The sequence below is a fragment of the Python bivittatus genome, unplaced genomic scaffold (assembly GCF_059951505.1).
Source record: "Python bivittatus isolate LINGU-HERP-01145 unplaced genomic scaffold, Pbiv_v1 ctg000080_np1212, whole genome shotgun sequence".
Lineage (NCBI taxonomy): Eukaryota > Metazoa > Chordata > Lepidosauria > Squamata > Pythonidae > Python > Python bivittatus.
In genome coordinates, this window is record NW_028277035.1 from 77,353,730 (window position 1) to 77,366,866 (window position 13,137).

The 13,137-nt window shown below is 39.4% G+C and overlaps 1 protein-coding gene across 6 annotated transcripts in view; it reads left to right on the forward strand.

Moving 5' to 3' along the window:
• Positions 1–13,137, forward strand: part of TAFA4 (TAFA chemokine like family member 4) — a 166,517-nt gene that overhangs the window by 47,067 nt on the left and 106,313 nt on the right. For all 6 annotated transcript variants that reach the window (XR_015794950.1, XR_015794949.1, XR_015794948.1 and 3 more), the window contains exons 2-3: positions 1,908–2,040; positions 5,712–5,827. Coding sequence is in view for 1 of the 6 variants with exons in the window: in XM_088134363.1 (XP_087990489.1) it covers positions 1,908–2,040; positions 5,712–5,827 (249 nt within the window). In the remaining 5 variants the exon portion in view is untranslated. The remainder of the gene's footprint in view (positions 1–1,907; positions 2,041–5,711; positions 5,828–13,137) is intronic.

The window sequence follows — 13,137 nt, forward strand, 5'->3', positions numbered from 1 at the left end:
TTGCTGCAACTGTTTATTGTTCCTCCTCTCCTGTCCCTGGGCTCAGCTTGACCTTCAGCTACCAGGAGCTCAATTCAGCCAGGCTTATAATAATGAATTATACAGCCTATTTTTTCTCCTGTAATAGTTACACACATTTGCTCAGGAAATAAACATGACAGAATTGTCTCTCTTAATGAAATGTGGCAACCAACCTGTTACATTTCTCCAGCTATCATAAGTATAGGTTGGGAATGACAGGTTTTAATTGCTACTTTTCCCATGCTTCTTTAGCCTATTTAAAGAAATAAATACAAGATAGGAGAGAGTGAAGGTTATCAGTGTTATACCTTTGGAGAGGAATGTGTGCATGACACCTTGGTCTGGGATCAGTTTAGAGTAGGAATGTAAAGGATGTCCATTACTGATCCTCATGGAGCACATTTAGGTGTTGCAGTACAATGCCATCTACACACCTATTCTAGTAGCATTCATATTTCTCTAAAAGTAATCTAAGAATTCTGCGGGATATTGCATGGGTAGGCTGTCTTATTTTGTTAACTGGCCTCTGCAAAAGAGCCCATTGTTGATCTATTTTAGTGCTCGAAGGAAAATGTTGGAGGTGGTGCACTAAGAGTTGAGTCAGACAACCACTTTGCTTTGAGACAAGTGGCTTCTGTGCCTAGGTGACATGTGTGCAGAGAAAACATTCAGCCAAAGTGAAATGGCTGCTGTGATCCAGTAAGTAAACTACTGCTTCACTTTGCATCTTCAAAACAAATTGCTCCAATGTAGCTTAGTGAGTCTTTCTGACTTAAGCATAATGAGTAGCTGAAATCTTATCTTCTTCTTTGTGGAGACACCAATGAAGAAGCGTTAGTGCTTCTTGAAATGTCCCTCTGATTATGCAAGATCAGTTGGGCATTCAAGGAAGTTTAGCCTGAAGAAGACACATAGATTGAAGAATCCTGTGGGAACAATAAGCCCCATAAGTCCTTACTGCACCACAGGCAGCAGAATAGCAGACCTAAATCATTCTGAAAAGATTTGGCAGCATAGAAATTCAATGAATGAGTGAATGAATGAATGAATGAATGAATGAATGAATGAATGAATGAATGATAATACAACCTTTTATGCTGTTGTGTAATGTACTTCTATTTAAATTATAGTAAAAATATACATTACAATTAAGATCTCTGAATATTCATTCTTATAGACAGATAAATAGCTATAGTAATATGTGCAGAATTTATGAAAATATGTATCCACTTTCTTAATTATATCTGTAGTGGTCATTATATTGGAAATTTTCATAAATTTACTGCAGCCTATTTCTTAGGTGCTATTTTCAAGCACTTTTTGTTACTTGGTTTAGAGAACAAGGAGATTGCATGAATGAATTCTGGTTTGCATGGGCATCTGTGGGAGGGGGTGCAGCGTCACAGTCCAAGCTCTGCCTCTTTTATTCATGTGTGCAACATTGACACATGTACAGAAGGGTGTGGCCTGGATACCTTGCTCCACCTGCAGATGTTGGCCTCCTGCAGATCCCACTGCTGATATAAAACCTAGCCATAGAAATGTTAGTATTCTGAGGTGAGATCTTCTAAAAAGTCTCTGAAATTTGGCAAGATATTGAAATATTGCAAGTTTAGAGTAATTTCATTTTTAATTGTTGGGAGGCTAGGTACATTTCTGGGTCTGGCGGAACATGTGCCACCACCATGTGGTGACTACTATTCCTGAAGATCTTTGAGTGCATACCTAAATATGAAAGAATCATGTGAATAACGTTAAAGAGATTATTATATCTTTCATGATAGGCTGCTGTGAAACAATCATTTTAAATAAAAAAAGCCCTTAACTTAACCAGTCAATATCCTCAGTAATAATACAGTATTTTCCCAATCCTGTTTCTTTTCTAGGCCTTGAATGTGCAGGAAAATTTGGGTGCAGACATGCTTGGATACATTTACAAATGGGAATCTGCATTTCTGGCAGAACACATCTGCTGCTAAGATTGCTGACCTGCAATAAAAACCTGGAAAAATTATCAAGGTAAGAAGTACCCCCTACCCTTTTAACAGATCCTGAGAATTTCTGAAATATTTGATGATAACATAAGCAAAATGAGGCCTCTTTGAAGCATTTGCCTCCTCCTAAAGCACGGGTCCCCAAACTCTTCAGCTCATAGACCCCTTCATGAAGTTTCAGATTGTTCATTGACCCCCAAACATTTATTATATGAAAATAATTTAATAAATACTACAGTGGTACCTCTACTTACGAACTTAATCCGTTCCGTGACTCTGATCGCAAGTCGAGTTGGTCGCAAGTTGAAGTAAATTTTCCCATAAGGTTCAATGTAATTACCATTAATCCGTTCCGGCGTCCGCGGATCATGCGTCAGGGGCGGAAAAATGGCCGCGGACCACGTGGCATGGGCAGAAAATGGCTTGTAAGTCGAGGTGAGTTTGTAAGTAGAGGTAAATTTTTGGGGCCGGAGCTGATCTTATCTTGAGAATTTCGTAAGTAGGGGCGTTCGTAAGTAGAGATACCACTGTACTTTAATAGTACTACAAACGATGGTGATGATGATGATGACGACAACAACAACTCAAGGACGCTCTTGCTGGTGGCTGACCGTCCGACCCTGGGTAAGACTGTCTTATTGCTAGCTACTTCACCATCAGGACTAGGGACTGGTGGGGAGCTCTACAGAGATCCCAAAAGATTAATTGACCCCAATCGACCTTCACCATGATCAACCACCTATTGACATCCAGACTTACTGACCCCCTTTTGACCCCCAGCCATTTATTGACTCCTTGAATAGCCCCATCAACCCTTGGGGGTCAGTATTGACCACTTTGGGGAACCACTTTGGGGAACCCCATTCCAAAGCAATCTTTTAGTGGGGCCACAATTTACATGGATGGAGGTACAGAGGGGCAAGTGAGGCTGGATATTTCGGGGGGATTTTGCAGCTTTTCTTTTCTGAACTATGCTATTTTATTTTAGGGCTAATATTTCAGTTTTCATGTTTTCACCACCACTCTCAGATTTGGGCATCATGGCCAAAGAAGGGTCTGAGAAGTGGGGGAGTGGGTGGATTTGCATGTGACCCTGGTGCTGCAGGTTGCCCACTTCTGTCCCTGACCAAGAGTTTGCCTCAGTTAGCCTGCAAAAGAATGGAGAGGCAGGGGGTGATCCTGGGGGGCTGCGGCTTTGCCAGCCTCCTTTGCTCTTCCCTTGCTTCCTGTGGGATTTTTGATAGTTCATGCATGGTGGTCCTGGTGGGTCAGGTGACAGGCCAACCAAATGAAGATCTGACATCAGCGTTGCTAGTTTTACACATGTGCACACACACACACATGCACTCACTTTCACATGGACATACTGTAGTATATTGAGTAGATGAGGGATTAAGGAACAGGAGAGTCAAGAAGAAAATCATGAAATACAAACCATACACACAGTGATAATTACTTTGTGATTGTGTCCATTCACAAACATATTATTGGGTAATTAATGCATATAGCAAACAGGGCCCACTTATTTAGGGATTTGTGTGTGTGTGTGTTCAAGTCAGTTTTGACTCCTGGCAATTGCCTGGACAAGTCTCTGCATTTCAGAAGTGGTTTGCCATTGCCTCCTTCCTAGGGCTGAGAGGATATGACTAGCCCAAGGTCACCCAGTTGGCTTTGTGCCTAAAACAGGACTAGAACTCACCGTCTCCTGGCTTCTAGCCTGATGCCTCAACCACTACACCAAACTGGCTCTCATTTAATTATTTAGTTAGCATTATGTATTACTTAGAACACACTTCTAAGTAATAAAGCAGTTCAGAGGAAATCCATCACTGCCTCTAAAGAATTAAAATTTCTGTTTTCTCCCCATTCTGTCTATATTCCAATTCAATGTTATCTAGAGGGCAGAAAAACAGTTCATCAAAGGAGAAATTATAATTTACGGTACCAAACCCAGAGATGATACCAACCTCACCTCACCTCTCCCTCCCTCCCGAATGGGGTACATTTACATTTTCACCACTTGTGCGTGTCAGACAAAGTATTGGTCCACAACAGGGATAAACAGGGTGCTCTCATGGTAGACTTTTCTGTTTCTCGTTCTACAAAGCAGCAGTTAAATCTCTCTTTAGAATATTTTTTCAAAAAATTTAATCCAAATTGTTCAAGGTTTTTATGTCTAAATCTGATCCCTTCCATCAAATTTTCTGTACATTCTGTACAAATTCTGTACAAATAGAAGATTTCAATGTGTTGTTGTATATACATTTTCTTTGTTCATTTTTTGTGTACAAACCTAATTTGTGCAGTTGCTAATGAATTTGTGCCTGATTATGGTGGGAAGAGATTTGTGCATTAATGTATACTTGATTTTTTGCTCAATATTCCTTTAAACCATAGAATATATACATTGGAAGGGGTCTGGTGAATCATTTAGCCCAGTGTTTTTCACACTTGGCAACTTTAAGATGTGTGGACTTCAACTCCCAGAATTCCCTAGCCAGCCTGGGGAATTCTGAAAGTTGAAGTCTGCACACCTTAAAGTTGCCAAGTTTGAAAAAATCTGATTTAGCTGAATTCCTAAATAACATTGCATATGAATACTAGATGTTTGTAAATTATATTTTATAACAATAGAAGCTATACTGCCTGATTACACTGTTTCATTATAAAAGTACTTTTTTTTATTATTAATGAGGAATAATATTTAATCCAGTCATCCAACAATTTTTAAAAATCTGTTAAAAGATTTTTGATCTTGGCTGCAAAAATCTAGGCAGTCAATAGGTAGAAGTGAAGAGATTCAGAACATTCTAAATCTTTGCTGCTCTTTTAATGGACATTTAGATTTGAGTAGATTGGATATTATAACCCTATCTACTGTTAAATGGGTCTTTGTGAATGATCCTCCCTCCCTCGCTCCTTCTTCAGAGATTTTTTACTTGAGAATATAAAACAGGCTAGTAAAGTTTTTGGATTGCTCCCTTTGGAATTGTGAAAGTACACTGTGAGTGTTCTCTCAAAATTTCTGCCTGTTGTTGAGGCCTGCCTGTTCCCAAAATAGCTGTGGATGGGTACAAAACACCCTTTTATCAGAATTCAAATGAGCAAGGTTGTCTTCTAGCTGATGCGGATTATTTCTAGTTCCCAGGTTTATCTTGGTTTTTTTTTTTCCTGCCTCAGGGCATCCTCCCCACCATTTTCTAATACATCATTATTAGGAAAAAAAAAAAAAGCTATTTTATTTTCTAAAAATGCTGGTATTCTAAGGTCTTCTTGGAATAGGCTCCTCCCAAAGATTGCCTCAGAGGAACACTTTGGATGTTATTTGGTGATAGGCGGGATGTGTTGAAAGGTCTGGTGATCAATCAGACATAGCTCATAGTCTAAGCCTCATAATGGAATCAGACAAAGAGCATCTCCAGAGAGAAAAATTGGAAAGAAAAGATGCGTTCTTCTACATTCTTTCTTGTAAGGCACGGCTGATCAAGAATTGACCTCAGTTTAGTTGTGAATGTGATTCTACCCCCTTAAGTATTATGTTTTTAATACTCCATTTCGTTTAATTTCCAGTCTGCATTAACTTGTCCTCTTCCCTTTTTTCTGTAGCTTTTGCCTTGTATTTTACATCACTTCCAATTACATATTGTTCTTTCATTCTCAGTGACTTCCTTTTTTTTCCTCCTCCCTTTTCTGCAGGATGAGCTCCTGTGCCAAATCAATGCTTCCATCTCAGTGGCTGTTCCTGGCATATGTGTTAATGGTGTGCTGTAAATTGTTGTCCGCAACTAGCCATCCTCCTCGGGGACCCCCAGGTAGGAGCTTTTAAACTCATTATGCACTACTGAGGCCAATTAATAACACTCTCCAAATGTTAGAGTCCACTTTTTAGCCATAGATAATTGATGAAGCTGTTTGACAATGTGTTGCGATCAGAGCAAAAGAGGAAAAAAGGCTATGAACTCACACATAAAGAAATATGAGTTATTGCTAAGTCTTTGAAGTGTTCATGGTAATATCTGTGTCAGACAGTTTCCTGAATGAATTCATGAGACTCTGTGGGTTTCAGATGTATGTCTTTTTCTTTTCTTTGTGGCTCAATCACAAAAAACTGTATAACAGAACAAAAAACAGGAACAAATGTTCTCCAACATTGTGGGGAGAGTAGATATTTTTCTCATGTAATCAGTTTAAACTGATTACCTGAATAAAAAAATAATCGTTTCCTGAACAGCTGTTACAACTTCAAGCAGTTGGCATGTTCTCTGTCCATCTATAAAGAGATAAAAGCAGGCTGCCTTATGCTGTCCCCTCCTAAAGAAATAAGTCAGCCTTGAAGCAATGGGAAGGATGGAAGGGCCTCAGTTAAATTCTGGTCCAAGCAGAGGACTTTGGCAGTGACACCGATAACAAACCACAGTGACGTTGAAGTGACAACGTGCATCGGAGGATGTCATCATTGAATGTTGCAGTTACATACCTACATCACAACTTCAGGTGCAGGTGCTTAAGTTGAAGAATGCAATGACATCATCATATACGCATTGCCATTTCTCCTCCCCTCCCCACAGAAGCCAATGGGCCTTGGAGAATGCTGGAATCATTGTAGCAGATTTACAGCATTGACACACTTAAGGGCTGGGTCCTGAATCACATGTGTAATGTTGGACAATATTATCCCCACGAGGCCTTTTCCATGGGAGAAATGCAGTGTCTTGAGAAACTTGTTTCTGTGCTCAGTAGTTTCTGTGCTATAAATCCAAGCTATTTGGGTCAAAGCTGGGAATTCTGTCTAGGCAACTTTGAACTTTTGAACCACAGCTCATGTTCTTTTCTGCTGCAAGGAAGGCTTGATCTCAGTTAATCAGTGAAAGCACTGTGCACTCATCATGCAAGCTAGCATTTCTGATCTTCACCTCAACAGTAGGATTTTTGTGGGGAAAGATGAGTTCACTTTCCAAAATACTGTACAGGAAGAAAGGAGACTGTGAAATGAGTTATGCTGATTTCTTTTCTTTGAATGGTGAGAATTCATACACATAGAGTGGGTGGCCACATGTAGCCAACCTTGGCTGCTCTTGAAAAGCTAAGCAGGATTGGATGTGGTTAGCTCTTGGATGGGGGACAACCAGAAAATCCCAGGGCTGTGGAGTAGATGGAGAAGTTTTAAAAAAATCCTTGAAGAATAATTATTTTATTGTCCACACGTTTATTTATTGCATTATTCAATTAAATAAGGCTACATACTCATCCAACTATTCTGAGCATCTTACAAGAGGATTAAAAACATCAAAATAGAAAACCAAAGAAATGAAAACAATAAAGCAAGCACACTGGGGAAGAGAGTCTGAAACTGTACAACTTTTTACCGGATTCCTGTATTTTGCTGGCGCAGGGCCTGCAGGAAGGACCAGGTCTTTGAAGGCTTCTGAAAGGACAGGAGGGCCAGCGACAAATGGACCTTGTGGGGTGGGGTGGGGGGAAGCCGTTCCAAAGGGCAAGCACAGCAACAGAGAAGGTGTGCCTCTTGGGTCCTATGAGATGACATGGAACATCAACGGATAGTATTTAAGTGGAGCATTTTCTCCAGAAGATTTTAACAAAATATCTTTTAGAAAGTGTTGCAGTTCTCTGACTATAAAGCATATTGTAATATTCAACTTTATATACAACTTCCCTTAATGTATGTAACTATTAATGTAAATTCTACAAACCCCTTTTTAATTTTTTTTTTTTAATTCTTTGATGAAGTCTGAAGGGAGGCTTTTTAGATTCAAACTCTCCTGATGTCAGGTCTTTGGGTTAACACATCTACACCATTTGCATTTGATGTTCAGTAGTGTTTCTTTTTGTTAATGGAGTTTTGTTTGGAAAAAGACCACTACCTGTAGCATGTGATGCTAATCTTTGTGCCACTGTGAAGACTGGTGGCAACAGCATGCCCAAATTAGCTTGCATGGAAATTTGTGGTGGGAATCTTTTATATCCCTCCTTTTCATAAGGAACAACCTTAGACTAATTAACTGCATTGGCCCTTATTTTATTTATTTGTTAGATTTATGTCCCATCTTTCCTCCAAGAGTTCAAGGCACAATATAGGAAACCTCTTCCTTTTGTTCTCCAGAGCAGCAACCTTATGAAACAGGTTGAGGTGAGTGGAGTCACCCAGTGAGCTTCCATGGCTGAGGATGGACACTCAAACCTTGGTCTCCCCATTCTTAGTCCAACAACATAAACACTATGTTGGTTTTCTAGCTTCAAAAGATTTACTCTTGACTAGCATTAGCACTCTGGGATCTTAGGATGAGGTTTGCTGCGTGACCTGCTGAATTTGTCCTTGGGTACTAGTGCATGAAGAGCTTTATTACTGAGCAGGGGGCTGTCTCCCACATAACTCTGTCTTTAGGTTTCTTTTGTGACTATCAGTTTTAACTAGAACTAAATCTAATCTAGTTTAAAACCGCACATCCACTGGACTTCAGGAAACAAATGGATGATGGCTTAGTGCAGGTATATATAGGGGTGTAAAGAGTGTGGGGCTTCTTGTTTTCAGTGGAGGGTGGTAGATGGATAAAGGACTGCTGTCTTCAATCAGAATTGACCTATCCAATATGATCAAGCAAGAAGAGGCTTTTGGTTGTCCTGCATTGTAACAAGTTCAGAGCTGCTGGGATGAGAAGATAGTGTTTTGTCATAATGGCACCAGCCTTCTGGAATAGCCTTCCTCTGGATGATAGATTGTCCTCCAGAGTACAAGCCTTCTGGACAGGAGTGAACGCAGAATTGTTCCAGAGGACCTTTAGAAGTTAATAGTCACCTTGGATGGTGGTGGTGTAGGAATTTCTGATACGAGTTAGCTATGGTCTTGTTGAAGTAATTGGACATTTTTCAGCTACTGGGCATGTTTTAATGTTTAATCTTGAAGATACTAGATTAGATTAATGTAATGATCCCTGTAGATGTTTATTTTGGTTTTATCATGGCTGTTTAATATACATTGCTTTTCTTGATGCCTTATGCTTTATGTTAAATGTAAGGCACCATAGTCCATATGGATTTATTTAATAAATAATTGTATGCCCCCTTAAATTACCTTCCCAATGGATAAAAATCAGTCTAATTTGGGGGAGGGGTATGATTCAAGTTTTTAAGACATACTTTGAGTATGTCAAAGAGCTTTAAGGCATCAGGAACTCATTTTGCTCCTTTATCCTTTCAAAATAATTTCAAATATTTAGCTCTGCTCACTCTGGGATTCCCTATGGGCCACAAACAGGCAATTGGGGTGCTCCATATGGCCCATGCCTATCCTGTTTAATGATGTGGTTTATAGTAGCTGTGACAAGTGTATGACAGAAGCACTTAGAAACTTTGTAGGCAGCAGGAGTCACATTTCTTAAGTGAAAAGCAAAGTTTACAGCTGAGAAGACCAACGTATAAGCATTACCCTGCATTCTGTCTGAAGGTAGCATTCCACTTAAGGGTATGAACCATGGAAATATAACTGTGTGCAAGCTTTAACCAGCCATTACTCCTCTAAAAAGCCATCACACAAATAGAGAGTCATGCATTTAGCAATTCCCCAGTGTTGTGTGGCTTCTCCTGACCCCATATGAGTTGGGGTTGCATTTCTACAGTGAGGAGCAATTTCTATCCATAGATCAGGTCAAAATTACAGGGAGCCTCTGCAAATAAAAAATAATCCCTACAAGGGGGCAGGAGAAAGATGTACCTGCTATATCCATGATGCTTCTTGAATGGATAGCAGTTAAGTAGAGCTGTGAGTTTCATACAAACATATCCATTGCTGTAAGAACAGTACTTGATATTCTGATTGTTTTGACAAACCAGGAAAGGAAGCCTGTCTTGTGTTGAATGCTACATGTTTGGGGTGTAAGGAATCTTGTAGCTACTTTGGGGATAAAATCTGTGAGTTTGTGAAGCAAATTAAACTATGTAAATTCAGCTTATTTAAATATTTTCAAGGTGCAGAAATGATGTGTGTCTGTGGGGAGGACAGTGTAATTTAGAATTAAATAGCTCTCTTGGATGGCATACTATTGCTATATCATTTCATAGTTGCCAGGTGTAAATATAGCATTAAGACCAAAGTTTGGTAAACTATAAATGTAGAAATGTCTGCTTTGCTACTATTACATATTACCCCTGTTAAAAGTGAATGTCTATGTCACTAATACACTCACTATTAAGCTCCTAATTGATGCCATCTGCTGACAATCTTTAACCTAAGAATTATCTTTGACTTCATTTACCTAGTCACACATCTAGGAGTTCAGTGGGCAGAGTTCTGTGTGCTGTTTTCATAAGGTGGCATTCAATATATGAATGTCTGAAAGTATTAACCCAACCAAAGTTGTCCTTGCAGGATGAACTTCAGGATTCCTTTTGAAAACATCTACAGTTAATGACCAAAATAAATGTGCATGTTTTGAACGCATAGACATCTATCTTTGTTCAACTTGTTAGCCATTATGTCCAGGCAGTGTTCCAACTATAGTTTAGTTTTTTCTTTTTCTAGAATGCAAGAGTAGATACAGTGGCAAAAACATGTTGACATTGGAATTTGTTTCCAACCTAGGATTCAATCACACCTCTTTAAAATTCATTCACCATTCAGTCCCAAGAGAAATACCTGTGATGGGAATTTGATGCTGTGTGTTGTGTGCATGAAAGATAAGTGCTCATTATAGGTGATGCAAATTCTTTAACTTTACACCTCAAGATTATGATTGTATATTTTGGTAGGATTAAGATTGACTTTAGACTTTTCAGAATGCACCTTCTGATATTAAAGTCTTTGCAAAATGTCAACAGCTTGATATGAAAGAAAAATAGATGACCTTATGGTAATTGCTTCTGGAAGCCTCAAAGAACATACAAGCAATATATTGTTGTCATTGCTAAGTTTTGCTTCTTCTTGGGAATTGAAGCAAACAGTTTAAATTTGAATAGAATGGAAGATTAGTCTATAACATAGGCTAAAATGTAGCCTGCCACATTTTGGCTGAGATTCTCCCCCCATAACCTTGCTAAGCTGCTTTGAGGTCACAGAATATTCCACTACATCATAACTGCTCAAGTTGAGGAGATCAGTCATTAGAATGTTGATAAAGCATGAAGTCTTTGTGAGGGAGGTGAAAGGGCTGAGACATATTTACAGAAAAGGGCAAGGGTTCCTAGGGAAACCGAGAAGCTTGTGGACAAGAAATGAGAATACGGAATAAGATCCAAGTAGGAGAGAAGATAAGGAGAGAGTCTTAGGAATCGGAATGGCTGAAGGAAGGGGCACTAACAGTTAACTAAAAAAAAGTTTGAGGGGAGGAAGCAGATAATTTGGCTAAGATCAAGGGTTTAATTGAGTAAAAGAAGAATGGGCTAAATAAGTGAGGATTTGAGAGAGGGATGGACCCAAATACTGAGTCTATCCAAACTGCCAAAAGGCAAGAAAGACTATGTGATGTTGGTAATATAATATAGCACAGGATGAGCAAGGAAACTTAGAAAGCTGAGGTTTGAGATACTCAGCCTAGGTAAATAGAAACTGCAGAGAGTAGGAGTGAAACTTGGATTTGGGTGCATTTACTGGATCCTAGGCTGCTAGATTCTTATTACAGGAATCATTGCTAGATTTAATCATATACAAGCAGTAAAAGGTTTGCTTGGAACACAGGTTATATCTTGTGGGTTTCTGCTAATACTTATACAAGGGATGTGTTCAGTCTGTGATCATGGCACTTGCTAATATTTGTGAGCAAGGTGCTCTGCTGATTCCTTTGAACTGTCTCCACCACCTTCTTCTCCTGCCCTACAGTTCGTTAGCATTGGCAAGTTTTAGCAACCCCAGTCACTGGCAGAGTGATTTCTTCAAGGAGGCAGGCGTAGGCAATGAAATATCTGTGGCGGAAAACTCTGCTTCATGCTAGGCTCCCTGCCTTACCTCTATATTTTTTAAGTTTTTAAAACTCCATCTTGCAACATCTTTATATACAGGAATATAAAGGTAAAATTTATAAAGGTATAAAATATACAGGTATCTAAGGCATTTTTAGAAATTAAATTAAAATGACAGGTGGCTGTAATTCATCACTTTGTTCAGAAAAAGGCCCATCTATCCACTCAAATGAAAAGGTAAGTTGGTCTTGCAGAAAGTGTCCTGGGGTGCTGGAGGGGATGATGGAGGACAGTCTCCCTTGTTTGCCTTCTGATAATGTATGGTTTATAATCACTGTTTTATAATTACACATTCACTGTGGCAACCATTTTATGAAATAACAGCTGTTTTGTGAGATCACACACGGCATATTTTCAGCATTCCCAATGTATCCACCAGCCCCAAATGGTTTCCTAGTCTTGCAAGAAAGATTGGACTAGAAATCTTCAGTCACAAGCAAAGATTAATGGCCCAATAAGCCTTTGAGCCCAAAGACCCAAAGGTACTCCTATGGATGATTTTATATAGCTGACCCCTGTGACACAGCCCAGTTTTATAGCTTCTGAGCACAGCTGCTTCCTCCCCATAACATTTCAGATGTTTGGATCAGGGCTTGAAGTACACCCAGACATTTCCCCCACACGCTGTCTCCTAATGAGTGCAGAATCAATGCCCAGGGTAAAACTCCGGTTGTCAAGATGCCAGCTTCCAAGGATAACTAAGGGGAGAAGGAGGGATAGTCATGATACACAAAGGGTATGTGAATCCTATAGCTCACTTCTCCATCTAAACGAACAGCTGCACCATGTGGAAATAGAAAATATGTGTCATTTACAGGGCAGTAGGAGGAAAACTGAAGTTAATAAGTTCACCCCTCCTCCTGTTATCCGTTCAGTTTTATATCCTGTTTCTATTTCCTCACTATGGCTCTTAATTTAAGGTAAGAAATCTTCAGGATGACTATATTTTTCTCTTCTCTAAATCTAAGCAAATAAGCTTCCCCTGGGTTTCGAAATGATCGTGCCAAAGAAAAATACTGTGACAGCAGTTAATGTGCCATTCACTAAGCCTGCATGCGTATACAATGAAGGAATTCACTATGTATCCCAAATCAAAATTTGCAAGTAATTCTGGAATAGAAAGATTGGAATGGAAGAAACCATTATGGGAAGG